The sequence below is a fragment of the Notothenia rossii genome (genome assembly GCF_949606895.1).
Source record: "Notothenia rossii genome assembly, chromosome: 10".
NCBI lineage: Eukaryota > Metazoa > Chordata > Actinopteri > Perciformes > Nototheniidae > Notothenia > Notothenia rossii.
The window spans coordinates 45,920,919-45,945,322 of record NC_136908.1 but is presented as its reverse complement, the minus strand read 5'-3'; the positions used below and the strand labels follow the sequence as shown (position 1 = coordinate 45,945,322).

Here is a 24,404-nt window from a genome sequence, read left to right as displayed (position 1 = left end):
CATTTATTCTCCATGTTTTTATTTTTAATTATTTTATCCCACTTTATCCTTTGCTCTTGCTGCTTGTTTTACACAGATTTTATGTCTTATTTTTTACGGATGTAAAGCACTTTGAACTGCAATCCCCCTGTATGAAAGGTGCTATACAAATAAAGTTATTATTATTATTATGTGATTACTTGTTTTCTTTCTTCATTGTAATAGAATAAAGTTACCTTTTTTGTATCCTGATTATTTAATCTCGTCGTCACATGTAATCCGTTATTCCCCAAGCCTTTCTTACAGTCCTAATGTATTTTGTTTTATTTATGTTCTCTGTATTTTATATGTTTGTATTACTGTTATCTGTAACGTTGCTGCCTTCTTGGCCAGGTCAGCTTTGAAAATGAGATTCTATCTCAATGCTTTTTTATCTGGTTAAATAAAGGTTAAATATAAAGCCTGTAGATAAAGCACTTCCCCACACTGGTGTTATCGCGTTTATATCATGGTTTGTATTCTCAGCAGGGCTGTAGTTAGTGCAGGGGGCCAGCAGGGGCGCTAGTGGTCCCTCTCCGGCTCATTGTTTGGGTCTCAGTGTGGCTCTGCTCTGCCGGCAGAGAGAGCGACGGGTTGGTGGAAAATGGCGGACGGTGTGGATCACATCGATATCTACGCCGACGTAGAGGAGGAATTCAACCAGGTATTGAACGCGCATTGAGCACACTTCATCTTATGGTTAATTTTTCTGTATTCGTGTGTGATATTTCGTGCTTAGTCTGGTTGGGAAATGGTGTGTTCTGCTGGGTAGAGTTTCCCTCGCATACAGGCCCCCCCTCCACCATGCTGCAAGGAAGCCCGCATCCTCAGATACTATTACCGCCGAGAAATGTGGAATTTGCGCTGTTGTCGACATTTACCACCACGCGTGAAGCATAAAGAAAAGTACATGAAATGTGCAAATATATTGTATTTCTTCGGCTGAACGCTAAAATCATCCTCTATCATTGTTCACAGTGTCGGGCCTCGGAATGGCTGCCTGTGGCGCGCTAGTTACGATAGCTAGCAGGCGATAGCTTCCTAACAATAATTATGTTTGGCACGTTACTTTGTGGCTCCCTTTGTGTTTTCTCAGTTCATACTTGCACATTTTAGGTTGAACCTTAATTGTTACTAGGCATGGCGTTTTACATGTAATTCAGAAAGCATTGTATTAGACGTAACATTATGGAGTGTTAGCTTTTATACTCTTAGTTTAGTGCAACCTTAGCATCTCTGTGTCCATTGGCTGGATATGTTGTTGTCTACTCATAACAAGCTCCTTTCCTGTACACCAGAACCCAGGGGGCAATTTGTTGTTTGCTGGCCCCTTAGAGACAACTTAATCTCCTGCAAAATCTTCCCTCCATAGTGTAGGTTAATGTTGACTTGTTTGTATAAGAGATGCCCTCAGCTGTTAATGTTTACATTTACGGAAATCACTTTTCTGTTCAATCGAAGTCTTACTTCATACTGATACTCAAAGACGGAAAAGTTCACAAAGTTAGTCAAAGCGTCAGTCTGAAGATTACTTATTCTATCTTGGCATGACCTCCTTAATTATTTTGTCTACAAGTCCCAATCTATTTTGAGAACGCCTGCAAAACTGAAGACATTTACACAGCCACTGCTCTCCTATAACCTGTTCTACTCATCTTCAGTTAAAAACAAACGGCACTTTGTTGTTTTCATTGTGTAATATGGTCACATGAATTAAAAAAAAGACTGAGGTGTTGCTAGACCCTCCAGAAAAACGCGGGCAACAATCCTTGATTATGCGATTAAACATGCGGGGTTTTTATGTGATTTTATGCGGTGAAATTGCGAAAAAAAATTGGACTGTCTTATTTATTCTCTCTCACACACAACCTGCCACTAACGTTAAAACCCTTTCCTATTCAATTAAACACATTCAATGTTTATTTATTGCAAAAGCAATTGGGCTATTTTAATCACTCTCTCTCTCTCACTCACTCACTCACTCACTCACTCACTCACACACACTTCTCCGCCTCATTCGGTTTTCATTTACTCGTTCGTTATCTGATCAGCTTCAATCTTGTAGGCTACTCACTTCGTTTCTTGTAGCCCTCGAAAGGGTTTTGGAGGTTGATGCCTCGGTAAACGTGAGTTGTTTGGCTTTCTTGTCCGCAGCAGCAGAAAGCATTTTCGAATGTTTGAATGAATCTAAGTGGGTCGTCACCGTCGATTTTCTCTGATGCTCCAACACACAGTTGCACGGGGTGCAGAATAGTTTCCTCCCACTTTCTTGAAAGACATCGGGGTACTGCTTTGCCCGGTCTTTAGCAGAAATGTTCGTCGGTAACGTTCACTCTACGGTGTTGTTTACCTTCTGTGATGCGCAAGCTGATTACGGCGCGTCATCATCATCATCACTACTACACGTCAAGACGAGTTAACTTTTTTTCCTCTTAACTTTGTGTGGAAAAATGCGGGGATTATGCTGCCTTTTGATAAATATGCGGCCTTTCAAAAATAGGCGCCATTTTGCTGATTATGCGGTAAATTCTGCGATTGCAGAATCGCGTTTTTCTGGAGGGTCTAGGACTAAATGTAGGCGTGTTCCACATACTCCGATATAGTTTATAGTGTTCAACATTAACAGCTATAAGAGGCTTAAAAAAAGATTAACTAATCTTGTTGACAGTACTCAAGAGTCCTACCAGCTCTAATGGTAACAAGTTAACACACTACAGTCGGAAATATCCACCAACGGTGAAAAGTAACATCTCATTTAGAGTATGCAGGGCTCCATGTTAACAGCTAAGGAAGGACATTGTCTTTTTGGATTAAGGGCAGGCACTTGAGTATTTTGTGCATGTAGAAATTGATTATTTAAGATCTGTCAGCATGTACAGTAAACTTGAATCAGGTGCATTTATTGCAAATTAGAAAAACCATCAGGATGTATTGTGCCACCAGATACTGCTGCAATCAAATCAAATAAGAAATAAAACTCACAAATTCACCCCTGCAAATTGTTAATGATGTACCGAAACGTCAAAACGATGTGATTCTATGCATTGTCTCTGATTTATATACATGGGCTGCTTATAATGTGTCACATGTTTGACTGAACTGTTACTGTCACGCTCTACAGGAAGCCGACTACCCGGTCCACGACCAGATCGACCTGTATGATGATGTAATATCTCCATCAGCCAACAATGGAGATGCTCCGGAGGACCGCGACTATCTGGACACACTGCCTACACAGGGTGGCTCAGAGGGAGGGAAGAGTTCCCAACCCAACGTGGTGTACACCTACACAGGCAAAAGGATTGCCCTGTACATAGGAAACCTAACATGGGTGGGTAGAAGGCTACTTAGATATGATATATCCATACAAAATATTTTATAAATAGAAGCAACTTGAAAAAAAAAGTATCTTTAAAGACAGATATTCTTGTTTCTTGACAGATGTTCACCTATGCATTAAAGGCTTCTCAATACTCTAATTTCCCCTCCTCGACTCCTATCCTCAAGACTTAGTCCCGCCCACAGGAGATGCGAGCGGAGGAGTCGAGGAAGGGAAGTAGCAGGCAGTTAGAGAAATGAGAACTCCTTTCCTCCGAGTGGTCATTTTAAAGAGACGTCCATTAATGATGACAGAAGGCACAGCAGCCCTCTGTCTGATGGACAGATGTGTTCATGATGACTTATATATTTACTTTTAATTAATTCACAGTACGGTATAATGAGGCAATAAGAGGCTACAGGTGCATACATATACACACAAATATATTTATATAAATATATACAATTTTTAAAGTATGAGAGCACTCATAATAACGTAACACAATCAGAGACTGGATATATCCCCCCCTCTCTCTGGTCGCTGAAATGGGGAATTGAAAGTATGGGCCAAACGTTGTATTAAAAGTAAACATAGGACACCAAACCAACTGAAACCCGTCTGGCCGCCGCATCTACGCACTGTACCACACACACACCTACACACTGTGCCACACACACACCTACACACTGTGCCACACACACGCCTACACACTGTGCCACACACACCTACACACTGTGCCACACACACCTACTGCTCCTAAAGCATAATCAGACTACAGCCGTTGTGTATTTTATTATGTGAAGCACTAAATGGTCTTAGAAAAATATCGACTCTTTGTTTGTAGATATCTACTAAACTACAGCATACAAATACAGAAAGTAATGTAGGCCTGTTTATACTGAGTGATATATATTTTAAACACTGCTCTGCTTTCTGCACAGACCTCACAGCCGTTCTCACTGTAAACATCGCATTGCGATGAAAGCAGTTACTAAAATAATATCCAGGGGTTGCATGCAGAGCTGTTATTGGCTTAGATAAGTCCGGTCGTGCGTCACGCCTCCACCGTTCCCGAAAATGCAGCCGTGGAGGATGCATCAGTGTCTTCTCGGTTAGAGCTCCTCCAGAGAGCCTCCTCGACGCTCGGTCCTCGATGTGCATTTAGAGAAATTAGATGCCCTTCAACGTGGCGCACTGAAATTCATTTCCGGGTCACTACCGGAGGACAGAGGAGGGGAAATTAGAGTATTGAGAAGTCTCTACTGCAGGGGTGGGGAACCTCCGGCCTCCGGGCCGTATACGGCCCGCGAGACCATTTGGTACGGCCCTCGAGGTAATTTATAAACACACGCAAAAAAGAAAAAAATTGAAGAAATATAGACCGCAAAAAAGTAAAAAAAGCGAGTGCCTGTTTTTCCTGGCCAAGATTAGGTTCCTTGAACACAACACGAGCCTGACGTGTCTGACAGGGGTGCAGTTTTGACAGAGAGCACCGGAACGCCAGAACGCCGCTCCGGCACTTGAGAAATTGCAGTACCCATAAGGAGCCGTACACAATACATGTCGCAGTTTTTGCGTGGCTGTGTCTTTAGTTGAAAGCCCAGTGGGCGATCTGTTCATCTGTCATACTGATCATACAGTCAATAACTTTGTTGTTATTAGCATCTGGTTAGCTAGCTATGCTAACGAATATAAGAAGCTTTTTCTCCAACCAGTGAGGTAAAGGCTCATCTTTATCATCATCTTTATTTATTTTATCTTTATTTATCTGTTGTTATTTTGTTTTACTTGCTTGTAAGTGCTTTGAGCACCAGGAAAAGCGCTTTATAAATGTAATGTATTATTATTATTATTGATATGATCATTATAGTTATAAAAAAATAAGAGAATAAACTAAACAGGTATAAAATACTGTATGACAGTAAAACAAAGTTGTTATTAATAAAGAAGAATACAGTTTGAAAGGGGAGTGATTTGTAAAATATCCATAAAGAAAAATAAAATCTGCTTACAGTTCTGTTTCATATGGATGTTGAGAGATGTATCCATAGATCTCTTCATGTTGCTCTCAAAGTGCACCAGATTGATGCTTTTAACTTAAACATTTAAAAACAAATCTTCCCGGGGGAGCATGCCCCCCGGGCCCCCTAGAGGGTGTGAGGTACCCCCCCACTTAAATCGTGTCCACATGGATATTAAACTAAATACATTTGCACACATCTTGTGTCCATATCTTTCTGTTGTGGTGGTCATGCCACACCGTGCACGTGCATGCATGCGCGAGTCATGGGGAGATATCTGGATTAAGAGGTTGCTTTTTCTTTGCACAGCATGAAAGCAATGCCCAATGAATGGGCTGTGTTTTTTTTTTTTTTTTTAAGCAGAGGTCAATATTTTGTGCGGCCCTCGGTGGATGTTGAAAAAATTGAAATGGCCCTTGAGAGGAAAAAGGTTCCCCACCTCTGCTCTACTGTATAATTTACAACATAATATATAAAACGTAGCTGGTCATTACCAGTGTTACTGCGTTACATTATGTGATGGACCTGAACCGAATCTCCCTGTGGATGTAACTTAGAGGCGAATACAGCGATGTCCTCTCACAGCACCATTGAAAAGTGAAAGTAACCAGAGAGGAGTGATGATTGGTTAACGCGGGGTAACATTTCAGGGTAAGCCAATCAGAGACAGAGTTGGGCGGGTCTTGCCTTATGGGGAAAATACACACACACAAACACTTGCTAATGCTAACACACACACGGCAACGCTCACCACCAGCACACTCACACACACACACAATGGCAGATGCAGGTATCAGCGAGAGCAGAAGCGCATTTACAACTTGGAGATATAACCACTATTTTATAAATAAAGGACGCAAAAAATATTACGGTCAAATGTAAACTTTGTGCAGGACAGAAAGCATTGTCCACATCGAATAACAGCAATGCCAATCTCCTGAAGCACCTAAGTAATGTGCATGGGGCTAAAAAACTAGTCGCCAAAGACCCCACCGTCTCAACCACTGGCAGTGACCCAGATGGAGCAACACCATTTAAACAGCCAAAAAACGATTCTTTCAAATTGCCACATGTCACCCAGAGTCAACTAAATAGATTGCCAGGTATTTTGTTGAGGACATGCTGCCCATCGCAACGGTCGAGTCTGTTGCCTTCAGAGAACTAGTCAGCAAAAAACAACACAAAGACTTGTATTTTTATTGTTATTTTTTTTAAAGTAAAGTAACTTGTTACTAGTTACTTTTACAATTTAGTAACTAATAAAGTAACTAGTTACTTTTTGAGAGCAGTAACTATAACTATTACTAGTTACTTTTTAAAAGTAACTTGCCCAACACTGGTCATTACACATGATTCCAGTCATGCTAATGGCGCTCTCTTCTCTCATGCAGTGGACGACTGACGAGGACCTGACAGAAGCTATCCGGTCGGTCGGCATCACAGATGTGCTGGAGATCAAGTTCTTTGAAAACAGAGCCAATGGCCAGTCAAAAGGGTGAGGTCTTTATTATATATAATTCCAATGATTGAACTTAATGACAACCTGCTATAGGTTCTTATAATTACTTCTTACAACATATTGTGTGAGTGGAGTCCAACATTTGGTGGGAGCTATTTCTTCCATATTTGTTCATAGTACTTTCAAGTTCAATTCAAAACCTTTATTTATCCAGGTGAAATCCCATTGAGATCAATGATCTCTTTTTCAAGGAAACCTGCAGCAGTAGGTTCCACATGAAGACATAAAAACATAAACAACAGAACAACAAAAGGACATCATACAGCAACATTTACAGGGATTACAATTTAAATATCTATCCACATCCAAGTTCTTGTTATGAATAAAATAATTTGTACTGTGCGCTAGTACTTTAGTTTTAGACAGTTTCAATTAAGATAAAAGCAATTTCTTTTAGGGATGCACGATATTGGTTTTTTGAAACCGATACCGATAACTTCCTGCTTTTCAAGACCGATACCGATAGCCGATAATAATATAATATATATATATATATATTAAATGTACCTGTAGTTTTTTCCTCGTTTTAGCCCTAGGGTCGTCTCTGGCAAACTTCTTGCCTTTTTCAAAAGCCTCGTCGATAGGTAAAAGCCCCGGTGCATTTGCAGCTGGCTTTGGATTCGCCGCTAGCAGCGCAGGCGTCTTCGTACGCTTTTAACACACCATCGTAACGATGGCGATGTTTCAGGTGACTAATCAGGTTGGAAGTATTATAGCTCGTTGCCTTTTTCCCTCCTCGTGGAACTTCTGCATTGCATTTGTTAATACAAATAGCAAGCGAACTATCTAACTCTGAAACTTTGAAATAGTCCCAATACTACCAACGACATGTTTGTTTACTGTCCTGGCTTCACGGCCGCACACCATTTACGTCACAGCCAGGCATGAGTTAGTGAGCGCTGTATTTTTGAAAAACTCCCCTCTTCCTAAACCACTAATACCACAGTACTGGCAAAACGGGAGGAACCGAGTGAAAAACAAGCGCCCCTCATCCCAATCCACCCACACCGCAGTATTTTTTTCTTTTTTTTACCCAAAAAATATATTGTATATTATCGGGGCTATTAATACTTTTATCGGGTTTATTGGGATGACGTCATATCGGGCCGATAATTATCGTGCACCACTAATTTCTTTATTTGATTCTGTCCAGTCCTAATTTGTGAAATTGAATTTGGGCAAAAACATTTTCCTCTATATTTCTATTTCAAAAGAAAAAACAAGTCATGCATTCACTCGGATTGTGTATAACCTCCTTGTCATTTACCATGTAGGTTTGCACTGGTGTGTGTGGGCTCAGAGTCATCTTCCAGGAAGTTGATGGAGCTGCTGTCAAAGAGGGAGCTCCATGGTCAGAATCCCATCGTCACGCCGTGCAACAAACAGACCCTCAGCCAGTTTGAGATGCAGTCACGCAAAAGTAAGTAGGAGTAATGTACACATGGGATTGCTTTATATTTGAGACTTGATGAGAATTATTTGAACATGCATGCTTGTCACCATGTATATTGAAAATGTTTGCAAATGCTCTAAGAAATCAAAAAATATTACGTAACATCTTGTCAATTTGCAATGCATATATTTGTTATTATTTGAAATTGATTTTAAAACTCAGTTAGCGTTATCCCCTCATTTCCAAGGTGCCCAGTCAGGCCAGATGTCCGGGGAAGGCAAAGCCGGCCCCCCTGGTGGTGGCCTTCGTGGAGGGGGTTTCCCCATGGGTCGAGGCAGAGGCAGATTCCCCGGACCACCCGGCCCTGGAGGCGACCGCTTCCCTGGTCCACCCGGACCTGGAGGACCACCTCCACATTTCCCTGGTTAGTTTGACCTCTCTCAGTTTGCTGTTATAACATTGTGGCAAGTTCATTTAGCCAATGACATTATCCTTACTTCCCTGTCTCCTAATCTCATTCAGAGATTTAAGTCATTTTTATCACGTCTTCACTGGAAAATCACATATTTCTCATTGAAGCAGATACAATACATTTTCAGTCTCAGCAGTTAAAGCGAATTCATGCTGTGAATAAATACACATAAACACAATTCTGATTTCTGTCTTGCAGTGCTGCTCTGTAAGCACAGTCTAGGCTTTGCTTCTACTAACCCACATGGAATCAGAAATAGTCTATTGTTGTGTGTGTGTGTTTTTTTTTTTTAATCTCCTGACAGTGCTGTGTTTTTGCATGTCCCCCCCTCCCCCATCTGGTTTGTTAAGTTGTCCCACTTCACCTCTAGTTGAACAAATAATCCTTCCTTGGCTGCAATCTTTCTGCTCACTGATTATTTCCAACAACCCATTCCTTGAGAAGCAGTTTTCTCAAAGCTTTACTTGGCAAGCTACCAAACCTAAACTCCTAGCAAATCTTGGATTGGCTGCCGTTAGAAACAAAGTAGGACAGCGTGGAGGTGCCAGCCTTTTAGCTTTTTCTCTCCCATTTTTGCATCTTTTCCCACCTCTTTCACTAGTCCCTTTTTGCTGCTGGGCTGAGGCAGGCCTTTGGTTATTGAGGGGAAGGGTATGAAGGAAAAATGTGTGATTGGTTTGCTTTCTTCCCCATTAGGCTCGGGAATGAGACCAGATCTGATTAGGCACCAAGATGGCCCTCTGATGGATATGAGTTTCAATCCCTTCCCGCCGGGGGGCAGGAACGGGAACTGGCGTGGCAGAGGTGAAACACCTCAATTCAATTGATCGATCACCTTTTTAAACCTGACCCTAATTTCTTTCAGAACTACCTTAATAGTCAAATTGCATTTAATCCTTTCGCCGAGAGTTGCATTGTGTTTGGACTAAGAGATTTGTTTTATTATCATTTGAGGTTAGTTCAGAAATTCACAAAAAATGCTCCTGAAAAGCAAACTGAAGAGGCAGGATCCCACAGTACGTTTTTTAAAGGTCATCCTGCATAGAGAACCACAGTGATGCGTCCTAAAACCCGGAAGTAAGTTAGCATTTTTACCACTGCCGGTTCCTTCGACAAAAAGCAATGGGATTTCTCCGTAGGATTTTGGAAAATATCTGGAAATAAGGTCTGTGTTTGACACAAATTGAAGAGACAGATCACGTTTTGTTCTACGACATTAAATACATCAGCAGTGACCCCAGTGGTGATTTTTGAAGAGTTGACGTGTCTGAAAAACGATGGTTGTTAACAAGTGGCTGAATAGGACTACAGAAGTTGTCGAGGACGTTTTACGTCATTACACGTAAACACTCCCGCTAAGTTTGTTTGCCCTGTTCTGCTTGAAAGCAAGTACCTGCGCTCTTGCAAACTGTTAAAACAAACGCTTCAACTTGTACAGTATTGAATCTGTAGTTTTGAATATGGATCTTAAGTAGGCGTGACGTTGAAGCAGCGACCCTGCTGTAGTTCGTTTATAGCATAACGTTAGCATTTTGCTTCTGGCGACTAGATTTATGATTCGAAAATTATAAAAGTAGGGTAGACCTAGGCATGGGCGGTATCATTTTTTTCATACCGTCATACCTTGCTGACATCATACCGTGGTATACGGTATATGACGGTATCAGTCCCAATTTAAGGGGTCATTTCTCCCCCAAAAAAATGTTTACTCACTATATCAACAGCCCCGCCAAAAATATTTTCCACCAGCCATCACTGACGGTATGACTTGGGTCGACTTGAGTGAGGTGGCGTTCGGCGGCAAATAGATTTTTCGAACGGTATATTATATGTTCGGTGTAAAATGCAGCCCGAGCCGGTAGACGCTCGCAAAGTGCCGCAACGTGCGCGCAAGAGCAAAACAAGGGCTGCATACATGACACATTGTGCAAATGGCACATTTTGAGATCGGATACAGGACCCGTTTGTAGATGTCCGACGTTGTTTCCATAGTGAGCTAAGTTAAAAATATATCATCATACATAAACATTTTCCGGGAGTAAATACTTGACTTATTGAATAAAGTTTGCTATATTCACTAACTAGTTTGGCAATATTATTCCGTGCATGTGTTAAAAACCTTATTTCCATTTGATTCATTGGATTACTCGCGAGAATGTTTAGCACGTAAATGCTTTCGTTTTTAAAACCGTCCGACCTCGACTACAAAACCTCTGTCTCTCGTTGTGCTGGATGAAGTCACTGGCGACGAGTAAACCCAAAATAGTCCCAAACAGGCGCAGAGGCATTTTTCTTTTTTACTAGTTGTCCGAGTTCGGGGCCGGCAAATGCTGCCGCCATCTTGCTCAGCTCAGCTCTGTGCTGAGCTCTGAGAGCGGGAAAGACGGACTGCCCTCCCCTGCCCTCTGCTGGCGCGTGCTGTGCATTACAACCAATGACGTCCCTGTCAAAACTCCGTGTCAGTGTACTAGAATGAAACGCATTTGTGATTTGGCGCACAGTCTGTGACGTCACGGTATTGAAAATCATACCGAAGGTATTTCGAAATACCCTGGTATACCGTAATACCGTCATACCGCCCAAGCCTAGGTAGACCTATGTGGAGATTATCCGGCTGAACAAAACGTGATCCGTCTCTTAAATGTGTGTCAACCAAAGACCTTATTTCGAGCTATTTTCCAAAATCCTATGGAGAAATTGCATTGGTTTTTGATGAAGGAACCGGAAGGAGTTTACTTCCGGGTTTTAGGACGCGTCACTGCGGTTCTCTATTCTGCCTAGTCAGTAAAATTCATACTGCGAACAAAACGAATGCAGCGGACTACGGTTTGCAGAGCCCTTTGCCTTAACCTCTTCAGCCCTTAAAGGTGGAGTAGGTAAGTTTGAGAAACCGGCTCGAGATACACTTTTTGTTATATTCCATGGAATGCTCTTAACATCCCGATAGCAATAAATATCTGAAGTGCTTTGACAAGTGCTTGTGCAGATTTTTTCCGGCTGTGTATTTTCAAATTCTAGCGCACTCGAGCTGGTTTCTCCAAAATTACCTACCCCACCTTTAAGTCATATATTCATATTTCTGGTCTCATTTTAAAACTAGTAAGCTCAGCAATATGAATCTCTCTTAAGCAATTGGCCATTTAAGAGTAAATAGGAGTAAACCTAGTGATAATGAAATAGTTAAGTGCTGATTATTTAAATAGACAGCTCCATGCTATATAGTCAGGTAAATGTAGAATGCCAAGCCTCACAGTGCTTTGAGGTATACTCAGGTATCCATCCTAGCATAATACAATGACATATGGCTTGTTAGTGTGAGTGTTTTATATACAGCCCTCAGGTGGCCACAAGCTCAGTTAGCCAACGTCAGACAAACTTGACTCGGTTGCTCTTGTATCTGCGGTTCACAGAAATGTTCCATTAGCATTGACTTGACTTTAGAACCTGGATAAAATGCTTGCTTGAAACAATAAAAGTGTTTCTCGTCATCTGGTTTGTTGCCATCAGATTTTATTTGCAGCATTATTTTTTGGCCTTTTGACATTTGTTGTTCCCTGTAGCTATGGCTTTCTCTCCGATCTGTGTTGGTGTCCTTGATTTGAACTCCCCTATTTCAATGATTAATTCCAGGACTATTAATTGTCATTCTGTTGCACAACCAAATGCACTAGTAGTAAATGTGTGCTACACCAGAAAAAACACACAAATACAACACAGCAGTGCGTTAATTACCTGCGGGTATCTACATCAGAATAAAATACTGGATATAGCAGGATATTAAATTTAGAGCTGGTCCAATTATATTTTCAAGTAGAAAAGTATTGGTGGTTTTAATAATAGCACACTTATTCCCCAAGCATGCACTTAATATTTGGGAGATCTCTACATAATAACCATGACAGTGTTTTCTGGATCTCACTCTGTCTCATGCCATGCGTTTTTTCCACTGTGTTCTGTTTTAGGTGGGATGCAAGGTCCACCACGTCCCCCTCCTGGTCCACTTGGACCCCCTGGTCCTCCAGGACCTCCACCTCCTGGCCAGGGTCTCCCCCCTCTCCACCCTGGTCCTCCAAATCGTGGTGACAGGCTTCCTCCCCCTGTTCTCTTTCCTGGTCAGTTTGGCCAGCCTCCCATGGGCCCCCTGCCCCCAGGCCCCCCACCTCCAGGTTACGGTCCTCCTCCTGGTCCCCCACCACCTCAACAGGGCCCCCCTCCCCCGGGACCCTTCCCTCTGCGCCCCCCGGGCCCCCTTGGGCCCCCCATGTCTTTGGCTCCACCTCCACACATGCCAGGTCCTCCACCAGGTGGACCACCACCAGCACCCCATGTCAACCCTGCCTTCTTCCCCCCACCTGGCAACAACAACAACATGCCCCCCAATGACAACCGAGGCCCCCCCGGACCAAACGACCCATACGGACGCCCGCCACCATATGACAGAGGGGACTACGGTCCTGGAGGCCGGTAAGAAAGGATGGTGGAGGACAGACTAATGTATATTACATATAATCGCTCAGCCTTTGTTAACAATTCATTTGTCCCACAAAGAAAGTTTTTTTTAATGATAAAATTAAGTTGCTAACTCTAAAATGTGTTGTTGCACTGGTTGCAAGATAATTACTTTTTTATGTAACTCTGGGACCTAAAAAGTACTGTGACTTTTGTGTGAATTTGTAGGGAAATGGAGGCGTCCCGGACCCCACTGAGCGAGGCAGAGTTTGAGGAGATCATGAACAGGAACAGAGCCATCTCCTCCAGCGCAATTTCTCGAGCAGTGTCTGACGCCAGTGCAGGTGACAATTCCAATAATATAGGAATATACTTCTCATGTACTTATTTAATGTGGCTGAGCCCATATATGATGCCATTAGAGAACAACTGATAGCCAATGCCACCTTCTGTGTCCTTTAGCTGACTATGGCAGTGCCATAGAGACCTTGGTGACAGCCATCAGTCTGATTAAACAGTCCAAAGTGTCGGCGGACGACCGCTGTAAGGTCCTGATCAGTTCCCTGCAGGACTGTCTCCACGGCATTGAGTCAAAAAGCTACGGTTCTGCCTCTAGGTAAGATGTTCATGTTGTGCAATTTTTATATTCAATGACACTATACTGAGTGTATCTAAATGTCTTCCTATTGGGAATTGGCCCTGGAAGATTTGGTATTTGAAACTTTTAAACCCTTGTACACAGTCCAATGATGCTTCTCAATGCCAGGCGAGAACGTTCCAGGGAACGGGACCATAGCCGCTCCAGAGAAAAGAGCCGGCGTCACAAGTCTCGCAGCCGTGATAGGCATGAAGACTATTACAGAGAACGCAGCCGGGAGCGCGACCGCCATCGTGAGCGGGACAGGGACCGAGACCGCGAGAGAGAGCGCGAAAGGGAGTACCGACACCGCTAGACGATAAGAAAGGTGTGTACAACATTTCCTGTAGTATTTTGTTCTGTAATAAACTCTCCTGTCTTTTTTATCACTACATCTTTTAGACATAACCCGACCAGTTCAGGCGCTAATAGCCTAATCTACATGGCAGAAGATGTCTTTAAAAAAAAATCTGCTTTGATTGCTCACCTCCTCTCTTCTTCATTGGAACAAAGGTTTCAGTTGAGTATGAGGCAATGATGCCTTTTTACTCTTTTTACGCTTTTGAACATTTTAGCAATATTTGAAGTCATCATTTACAGTAGAGAAGGAAGACAGAGTCTATTTATTTGTCCCACTAAGAATGTATGAGAAAAGTGACTAGGAGAGATGAGGTAAGCAAGAAAGAGTCTTTTAAAACTCCTTTGATTTAAGGTAGGTATAAGGTAAGTCTGCTTTCCTCAAAATGTCCCCATTTGTATTGAAGTTTGTGACGTGAATATGGTCTTGGTCACAATATGTGTAATACACAACTACTGTAATCATCATGCTGCATTGCGCAGAAGGGTTTTGTAAGAGTTGTATCAATGCTGTGGTTCTCAGGAAGTTGACTTTATGGATGCATTGTAACCTTTTTGTCTACATGCCTTTGAGACTGGTAATCTGCAAAAAAATGTCTGCCTCTCTTTGTGTTCTGCCATATCCATTCCAAAATAAAAGCATCATTTAATTTACTTATAAAACCGCAACAGCCGTTTTACATCTACATATTTGTCTGTGGTTTGTAAAGTGCTGTACGTGCTCTGCCTTTTTGTCAGTTCAGATACATCAGATCCGTAGATACACTGTTGCTTATGTTAACATCCATCCAGCTCATAAAAAGAGGATTTTGTTTTTGATTTTTGCCAGCCTCTTTGGCCAGTGGAACAAAAAGTAGAAGCTTTTTTTGGCTTAAATATAAAGATTTAATATTAATATTAATGTGAGTTTAATTGAAGTGTATTGTGACAGCTGAGTTGGTTTGTCAGTGTGATTGTTATAGTAGTTCCTTGACTGATTGGCAGGTTTGGTATGTCAAAGTATTCCCTACAGATTTAGCATTTTGTATCATCTGTTCAAATTGGGATGTATTTTTAGAAGGAAAAAAATCCAATGTTTAATTTGTTGATGGGGCAACATATACTTGGTAAATGTTTTATTCGCGTATAACTGAGAATGTCATTTTGCCACATTTGCATGTCAGTAACATTTTCTGACATTTTACTATTGTCAAATTCAATGTCTTGTAACTTAGTGTTGCTCACTGTGAATAATTGTGCCTCAATTTAAGAAGCTGAGGTGACGTAAAAATCCTTTTTTGATACCATGTTATGACAACATAGACCTTGATACCCTGAGCACTAGTAATGTGTAAAAAAACGTTTGAGACATTGCATTTTCTAGTTGAGTTGCCTGATTCACTCAAACTGAAATTTCCATTTGAATACTTCTGATATTTTTTATGTGACCTTTATGTTCATTGAAATTATTTCCATTTCGGCCGCAGTATAGTAACTGGCTTTTTGGATTATGTTCTGGATCAGTTGCTGATAAATGTATATGGAAATATTGTTTAGGCCAATTGTCGCTTGGTGTTGAGGTTTTCAAATCATTATGTAATGTTTGTGGATGGATGCTTTCTTCCATGGCGTCTCTTGCGTGTTTAACAACATGATACTTTTGCAAAAACCTGTAGATGAAATATCTGATTTGAACGATTTTGTGTGGTCCTCTTGCCCTATACGGCAAAGCCCTTATGATGTCTGTGGTGTTGTTTAATAACCAGAGCTCATAGAGCAGACTCTAGAAGCTTCTGCATCTCAGTCGCACATCCCCCCAAATCATTTTCTGATATAGAATTGATTTACTCTCTCCATAAACTACATTCACTTTTGACAACTTCAATATAGTGGCTCTATACATCAGACACATTTATAAAATATTCCCTTTTCTGATTCTTTAAAGGAGTTAGTTTTTCTCCATTTGAACATGAAGCATTTGTATAATTTCACAGTTGTAGTAATTAAATGTAAAAACCTTTTCCTGAATGCTCTTTTAAAGCGATGCATTTGATTATAGCATTACAACATGAATGACTGCAGCCTCCTCTAACACACACGTTGTTCTCTCTGTTAGATAACAGACCCCCAGTGAACACAGGGCTTAATCACTAAGTATATTTTTACCTAATTGTCTGCAGAAATATCAGTTTGTATTTATTCTTGATACCTTTTTTAGAGCATGGTAATTGGGGGGGTAAAAAAGCGAATTTGGCCCTTTTTATCCTGATGGTAGTGTGGCTATTTGTTGTGTCCACAGATATGCTTAAACATTGTTTTATCTGTTCATATTGCCATGGGGGAATTTTTCCAGGCTGACATTTTTCTCATCGTCACAAGCCTGATGTACTAAAACCATATTATCCGCTCATGTTAAACCAGGGTCAAACAAAGTTTCTTTGACTATGTCAGCACTTAGTATTTATGCCCATTTAAAAAACAAAATCAATAATAAAACATTTGACTTGAATATTTGTGACACTTAAAGATGGCCTATGCACAATGTTAACATTGACCCAATTTGTCTTCAAACATTTGTAATGCTTTGTTTAGTTCCCCGTATAAAGATCAACCAATCAGCCTTGTAGATATCACAGTGAGTAGAACTGCTAAGGTGTACATTTTTCTACACCACCATGCAATAGCAATTTCTTTGAATGCCTGAAGCATTATTAGTATATTTAAGTATTTCTGAAGATTATTCAATATTCTAATCTTTTCTGTAGAACATTTGTAATGATAAATAACACATGCGTTGTTTTATAAAAGTTTAATCTGTTGACTTGATGGACTGTTTGACCCTGGTTTGGCTCTGTCCTTATTCATTTCCATGCTTTATTAGATGACACGCTGCTACACATTACATATCTTTAAGAGTAGAACATGTTTGAATCTTATTTTTGATATGGCAAATTATGATTTGGTCTACTATGTAATTGGCTGTTGACAAGGTTCAGTCATGCCCCTCTCCCCTTTTATAAATAATAGTGTGACTAGGATTAACTTTGTCTTCTGTGTTTGGTATTTTCGGTTTTATAACATGTAAAACCCTATGTACAGCAAAAAAGGAATGTTCAAGTTTCAATATACACTTTAATCTTTGGACCATGTAAATCAATCTGTTGTTTGAATTGCCTGTAAGTAAGGCTTTCCTGGTGCATAAACTAACTCTAAATTCCCCATGTAAAGCAAAAACCTTGCATTAAATTGGATTTAAATGAATAGAGTAACTAACAAATTTGACTTTCTGTATCAGAACTGTTGACTTTTCATCTGATGAATGTTACATTCCATTTGAAGTGCTTTAAGTGAACCTCTGATACATACCGTCCTCTTGGTAGTTTTGTGTTTGTATCGACAGCTCTTTTTGTCCTTTCTGTGTCTTTTACTACTATATTGCTTCATTTCCGGAAACGTTGGCTGTGTCACAGTGGTTCAAGTTTTCAGTGTCTAGCTTTGTATTCAATGCCTGCCATTACCATTTGGATTTAAGATACATGTGTTCTGGGAATAGCTGTATGACAAACGTACAGCCCAGTGTTATTGGTAGTAACCAACCCTAAACATAATACATACTAGGGATGGGAATTTGAAAGCAAATGTATATTCGAATATTTGACACCCAAAAAAACGGTTAACCGAAATGTACATATCCCATAAAATAAAGTTAACATTTCCCATTTTTATTTTGAAAAATAAATAAATACATGTTCAAATAAGTATAGAAACCAAGTCGAATTTGTCAAATGTATTCAACTGGTGATCACAGTTTCAACAGTTGACAGCTATAGGCCTACAGCTTTCATGCTTAAAACATAACTTGTTTTTTAAATTAAAGAGGGATCATACACAAACAACATAACGGGTTAGGGTAACGTAACCCTATTACAACAGAGGCTATTCAATACTCATTCTTGTTTAAGAATATGAGCATGTTTACATGCTCAGGGGAGAGGCGGGTGCGGAGGCGATTCATTATCAGGCCAGCTGTAGAGAAGACCCTCTCAGCTGGAATTTGAGCATAAGATGAGGTTTGAGCGGAGCAAAACACACCTTTAGACCTAACACATTTAGCTATGGCACTTTCGTATATATTGAATTATTCCATTTGATAATATGTAATCAACTAGGCACCCCTCCCAAAAAAAAATATTCATAACTCATATTCGAAGACCTGAATAATTTTGAATATTCGATTAATCGTTCCCATCCCTAATACATACCAATGAATAATTTAGAAGTTGTTGGAAGGGGAGGGGGCAAGTCTTTTGGAAAACCACTGGGGATTGGAGAATTTATTCAACAAATGTACCAGAATCTTTGCAAATTGAACTAGGCGTACAGTATGCTACACAAAACCGAAAATATGCTGCCCTATGCAGTAAAGCCAGGAGTCTAGTTAAATCCTGTCTTAGCCCTTTCTATCAACATATTCCCTTTATCCATTCATCTGAAATGTAGTGTAAATTATAGTCGTGCTTTGTGTCACGTTCAAGCATCTATATATTAATTTACACACACACATTTATATAATACACATTTTTAATCCATGTCTCCAAAACACAAATAAAGTACATTTAGGCCTGGGCTTGAAAGCATATTGTTTCATTTTCTGGTTTGTGTATATACTGATAGATTTCCTTCTTGTCCTGTTAAAGTTTGCATGACATTGTTTCTCTGTGTCTGTCCCTGGGTTGGGTGCAATACAACGTCTACAGTAGTGATTGTCCTTATATTGTATTATACAATTTATATGCCCTATTTTCAGAGACCGTTTAATTGTGTTATGACCATACTGTTGTAAGCATAACAGTAAATGGACATGTGTAACTCACAGTGATGGTGAATTGCACCCAGCCCTGGTATGCACTATGTATGTGTAGTGTAGAGGTTTAATGATGAGGGGGGTAAAGTGTTCTCTGTTGGGCTGCCTCCAAACCAAACTCCACCCTTCGTTTTGGCCCCCTTTAGCTAACGAGGATCAAGGATGGATGGAAGGAAAAGGAGGAAGGATTTCATTGCGCCACCACCTCCCCGCCCTGCATGACCGGACAGGATCAAAGCACCACCTCCTCCTCCATCTCTCCTGTCCATCATACTTCTCTCTTGTCTGTTCATTTTGTCTGCCTGAATAAGAGCAGTGGATGGAAGACCCTGACCTGTGTAAGGCTATGTTATCCAAACATCTATACTCATGTTAACTAAAGATGAAAGAAAAGAAACTTTCCAGACAGTTCTTTTATTTTTATGATGTTTTATTTGACAAGAATATGACTGTGTGATGCTTTTTTTTGTTGCAAAGAAACGATAAAATGGCCCACCAATCCCTTACTAGAAGACACAAACATCACATCCTGTTTGCTTTTTATTTTCCCTTGGCTCGCTGTACTGTGTACATTCAGTTTAGAGATCAGTTTTTATAGGGTACATATTTGATGTGTTCTCCCCACCCCCTCTCATTCTCATTTATTCTTTTTGTTGTTAGAATGTTTGTAAATGTCTCTCTGCTTTTGATTAAAAACTAGATGGTGTTGTAATAAAAAATGTTTACTGATGTACTCGATGCAGTTGGTGAATTCCTCTACATGTTTGGCTCATTTATATTAAATGTGTATTTTGGACTGCAAACTTTTCATAATGAATGTCCACCTTTTAATTTGTTTTGTTTTGTTTTCTAGCTGTATTAGCAAACGGCTTTATCTTTTTTTGTTGTGTTCTTTTCTCTAAATGGAAAAAACTTTTAAAAGGTAAGATGAATGTACTCTATTGCAATGTGAAATGATGTGTTGCTGGGAAGATGTGTAGACCTTAAACAGGTTGAAGCTCTAAACTATTTCAGGCAGCTCTGGTACACACATACCTTGACCAAAAAAGAAGAGGCAAATGCTGTTTACAAAGTGGTTTCTGTTGTCTAATCGCACTGACTAGCTATCGCCACAATCTCCCTATTCAAATTTGTCTTATGTTCTGATGTGAAAAATGTTCTTAATCCATATAACTTCAACCAGGGATTGCAGTAAACATGTAATTGGTGATCCTTTACATTTAAATTCTAAATTAGATCCTCCATTTCAAGTACATTTGACTTTTTTCCGTGCTTTTACACAATTTTGTCCACATTTTTGTATATTCATGCCCTGTCTCTCCACCACATAAGCAACAGATTCAGTGGCGGGTCTTTATAAGCAACTTCTTAAACAGGCTGTCTGCACCATCTCACTAACGTTGTCATATGCACGGCATCATGTCTTTTCTTTCCAACACCCATAATGTTTGTCTTGCATTTTTGTTGCGCTGTGATTGTATACACTTTGTGATACAGAGCTTTTAGTTGGCAGTAATAAGTAGATCGTTTAGGCCAATCAGCACTGAGGTTCATGTCTGTTTTTTACTGTCTGATCAATATTTTTAATTACAAAATATATTTGGCGTAGATAACCTGATATTTGACATTGGCCAGTCCAGTTGTTGAATTTTAGTAAATAAAAATTGGGAAACAAATATTTGTGGTGCTGCAACAGTGTTTCATCAGAGGGTTTGATATTGCTGTTTGTTCCATGTGTACTCCATAACAAAGACATGGATAAAAAGAGACTCAAACTGACATTGTTGATTAACACTGATATTGACAGCTTAGAATAACTATTTAAATGGTCAACAATAACTTTGTCTCAATCTTTTTTTATGTTTTGTCTTATTTGAGATCATTGGTTTACTTGTCAAGATATTTGTTTTTCCTTTTTATCAGTCTCGATTCAAATGCACAACCTTCTCCTGAAATATTGCATGCCTAAAAGTATTTGCTGATTGTAAGGATTGTTGACGCCACCTATTTATTGTAATGGCTTCAGAATCATCTGATCAAAAAACAAGTTGTTAACTTTGTAAAGCCAACCGCTATTTTAAATCTCCATGCTGCTCTTTTAATCTTGCAAACAGTATACTTTAAAAAGTGTTTGATACGCACTGATATTAATTATTATGCTACCTTAACCTTGTAAACTCTGTAAAAGACTAATGAAACATTGTAAATTAGGGTTTTGTAAAAAGAAAATGCCTGATTGAAGACTATTTTGTGCCTTACAACGCCTTTATTGTACATTGACTCATATACATTTTGTGATCTGAGCAATTGTTGAAAACGGTTTCAATCGGTGTCATCCTGACATAGGTCAATCGGACATAGGTGTCGCTGTGTATTTGTTGCTTTGTGCTCTCCACAGCGCTGAAGGTAAGTGTTTTCAGGGCCTCGTCCCTACAGAAGGACTGATTCTGAACCCAGATCCAGACTTTACCTCACAATCAGATGGAAAGTATATTTTTGTGTGTGCGTTTGTAATATTTTACAAAAGTATATTTTCTCTAAATATTAATCTTTGGCTACTTTAAAACCAACTGTAACAATTGATTTGAAAAAAAGCCATGTGTTACCTTTAACTGAAACTTGACAAAGGTGTTCCGAAACTTTAAAGGTACCTGGTGATGGCAGTTAAAGTGTTTTACCCGTAAATATAATTGATCAGCATGGCAATGCAAACCTGCACTTTAATACGCAATGTATGAAACGTTGAGTATCTATGATCAGATATTATTGTAACTGTTTTTTTCTATTAATTGGGTAACTTTTAGATTATTTCCAGGGGGGGACTGTTATAATGCTGCTAGTAATGATTTGTTCCATTTACAGTTTCCCTGACAGGGAGAGACGGCTTGTAGCCAAAAGTTATCAAATGGTCATTAGTCAAATAAATAAAAGATTTGTAAATGCAGTTTGGTTTCTTTGCTTTCCTTCGTGCACGATTAATCGAATTGGTATTCAGAGAAGGCTGCAGTCAGGAAGGGCTATCATCAATTACTTCTAGGCAGTCAATGGAAATACAAATGATTTGGTCTGCACATTATCTACAATAACCTCGGTTTCTAAATCCACCCCCGCCCCAGACGTTCAATACACCAATTATGGAAATAAAATATTTTTTAGAGGCAAGGACTTTTTTGTATGTAACTTACTACGAGATACTTTCACTTTCAATTGTTTATTTTAGCTATAAGTATTGAGGTTAAAGAGGGTTTACTTTATATCGCCATTTTCAAGGACATCATGCTATGAATATATGCGATTCAATTATCAATAAAAATAACATTCTTGAAATTATATATTATACAAATAAAAGCAACGTTATTGTGCCCGGAACCTTCTGGTAGCCGTGTCTCACTCCTGCCGTGCAAGTTAGCATGTTGCACTTCCGGTGCTTGTTCGGCTGGTAGTTTAAAATGACAAGCGCTGGCTATATTAAACACACTTTTAATGCTTAAATGGCAGCTATACAAAATGTGGTCACACGCCTAGGAACAAGAAGAGTCCTGTAGAGTGAACACGGAGTTGAACTTCTCTCTCTATCGTACTATGTTCAAAAAGATGACTGAATTTGGTCCAGATTCCGGGGGGAGAGTGAAGGTAACACTGGAGCTGTCTGCGGTTACATTAACTCACTGTGTTGCATTACTTCTCTGTACGGTAGTTCATAATTACACCAATAAGGAATGACTAACTATAACCACTGTTTTTCTTCTTCAATGTGGGAGTATTTGAACAGGAACTGATTAATTATATAATAACAACAACGTGATGTTTCCCCTCTGTGGTCTGCAGGGAGTAACCATCATTAAGCCCATTGTTTTCGGGAACGTTGCCCGTTACTTCGGGAAGAAGAGAGAGGAGGACGGACACACACATCAGTGGTCTGTCTATGTGAAGCCTTACAGAAACGAGGTGAGACATCCGGATCACACCAAGGATATCAAATACAGCAGTGTATTTTAACACGCTCGTCATTTCAAAGATATTGGTCTTCTACTTATTGTCATGTTTCCCCCATGTCTCCCAGGATATGTCTGCGTATGTGAAGAAGATCCAGTTCAAGCTTCATGAGAGCTATGGTAACCCACTGAGAGGTGAGGAAACTACAGGAGGACCACAGGCAGTAACTGCATCCCAATGTCTCTGTGATTTAGAGGGGATGCATTGTTTCTTGTGAATTATTTTACATTATGAGAAAATGAATTTTTTTTATAAATGGAATACAAATGAGAAAAAGTGATTGGAAATGTGATTTAAATGTAAAGGTAATTCAAATGTGTGATCAGACAATAAAAATACTATATGCGTGTGTACAAATACTCCTCTCTGCCTTCCAGTGGTGACGAAGCCTCCGTATGAGATTACAGAGACGGGCTGGGGGGAGTTTGAGATCATCGTCAAGATCTTCTTCATTGACCCCAATGAGAGACCTGTGAGTGCCTAATATATATTTGATTGAGCTGCTTGGATTCCTAATATTCAACACATGATAAGATTAGTATTCAAGCCAATGGGACAAAATAATGTAAAACTTGTTTTCCTCGTGTGTGTGTGTGTCAGGTAACTCTGTACCATCTGTTGAAGCTCTTCCAGTCAGACACCAGCGCCATACCGAAGAAGACGGTTGTCTCTGAATTCTATGATGAAATGGTACTCCTTCCTTTGTGCTCGGGTTTTTTAATTGTCTGAATGTTCAGTATTTCTTTAATTAAAATGCTAGGCCCATCAGTTATAGTGATATACTAATATCTAATCTTGCCACCATAAAGGGAAATGCATGAATCACATATTGTTTACCGTCCACACTGACAATTAGATGTTCACACTGACATGGCATCAGTATTTTAAAGGGGACCTATCAAGCAAAATGCACTTTTTGGTGTCTTTTATACATAAATATGTGTCCCCGGTGTGTCAGGGAATTCACAAAGTGTGAGCGAGTATGTGTAAAAAGGCAGGACATAAAAAGGAACTCACCTTGTGGTAAACCTGCAAGAGAAAAAGCATTTTAGCTCCGTACTGTTTCAGAAATAATCCTTAATGTGGAATGGAACATGATATGCCGTTTCATCACGGCAGCATTTAGCAGAGAATCTCTCGGTAGAATTCTGAGCAGGCACAAGCTCCCCCTCCTTTTTTTTTTTTTTTCAAGCTAAGGACCCAGATCAGCCATTCTCTAACAGGCCTGAAATAGAGGGATTATGAGGGATGTCTAAAATGCATGATCTGTTTGGTATTTTGAGCAAAACACATCATAGACATGTTTTTTATAGGGATGGTCCGATCGATATCGGCCGATACTCACTCTCTGCCGATCGATCGGTGCTCTCTAAAAATGTA

At 40.0% G+C, this 24,404-nt stretch overlaps 2 protein-coding genes across 5 annotated transcripts in view; both read left to right on the top strand.

Annotated features, from left to right (window-relative positions):
- The first annotated feature begins 516 nt into the window (after positions 1–516).
- On the top strand, positions 517–19,761 carry cpsf6 (cleavage and polyadenylation specific factor 6). Of its 4 annotated transcripts, none has more exons than XM_079653937.1 (11): positions 517–682; positions 3,140–3,349; positions 6,750–6,853; positions 8,152–8,297; positions 8,518–8,694; positions 9,439–9,546; positions 12,705–13,206; positions 13,420–13,535; positions 13,654–13,807; positions 13,958–14,156; positions 19,175–19,761. In XM_079653937.1, exons 1-10 carry the CDS (start codon positions 623–625, stop codon positions 14,142–14,144), a joined length of 1,764 nt encoding a protein of 587 aa, XP_079510063.1. In that variant the 5' UTR covers positions 517–622; the 3' UTR covers positions 14,145–14,156; positions 19,175–19,761. The 4 variants fall into 4 exon arrangements, with proteins under 4 accessions (XP_079510063.1, XP_079510062.1, XP_079510061.1 ...); XM_079653936.1 differs by having other exon boundaries at positions 519–682; positions 8,497–8,694; XM_079653935.1 differs by having other exon boundaries at positions 520–682; positions 13,934–14,156.
- A 143-nt stretch (positions 19,762–19,904) lies between these two features.
- Positions 19,905–24,404, top strand: part of yeats4 (YEATS domain containing 4) — a 6,893-nt gene continuing 2,393 nt past the window's right edge. The window contains exons 1-5 of the mRNA XM_079653946.1: positions 19,905–22,661; positions 22,857–22,976; positions 23,092–23,158; positions 23,402–23,496; positions 23,625–23,714. Coding sequence (XP_079510072.1) covers positions 22,611–22,661; positions 22,857–22,976; positions 23,092–23,158; positions 23,402–23,496; positions 23,625–23,714 — 423 coding nt within the window. The 5' untranslated portion in view covers positions 19,905–22,610. The remainder of the gene's footprint in view (positions 22,662–22,856; positions 22,977–23,091; positions 23,159–23,401; positions 23,497–23,624; positions 23,715–24,404) is intronic.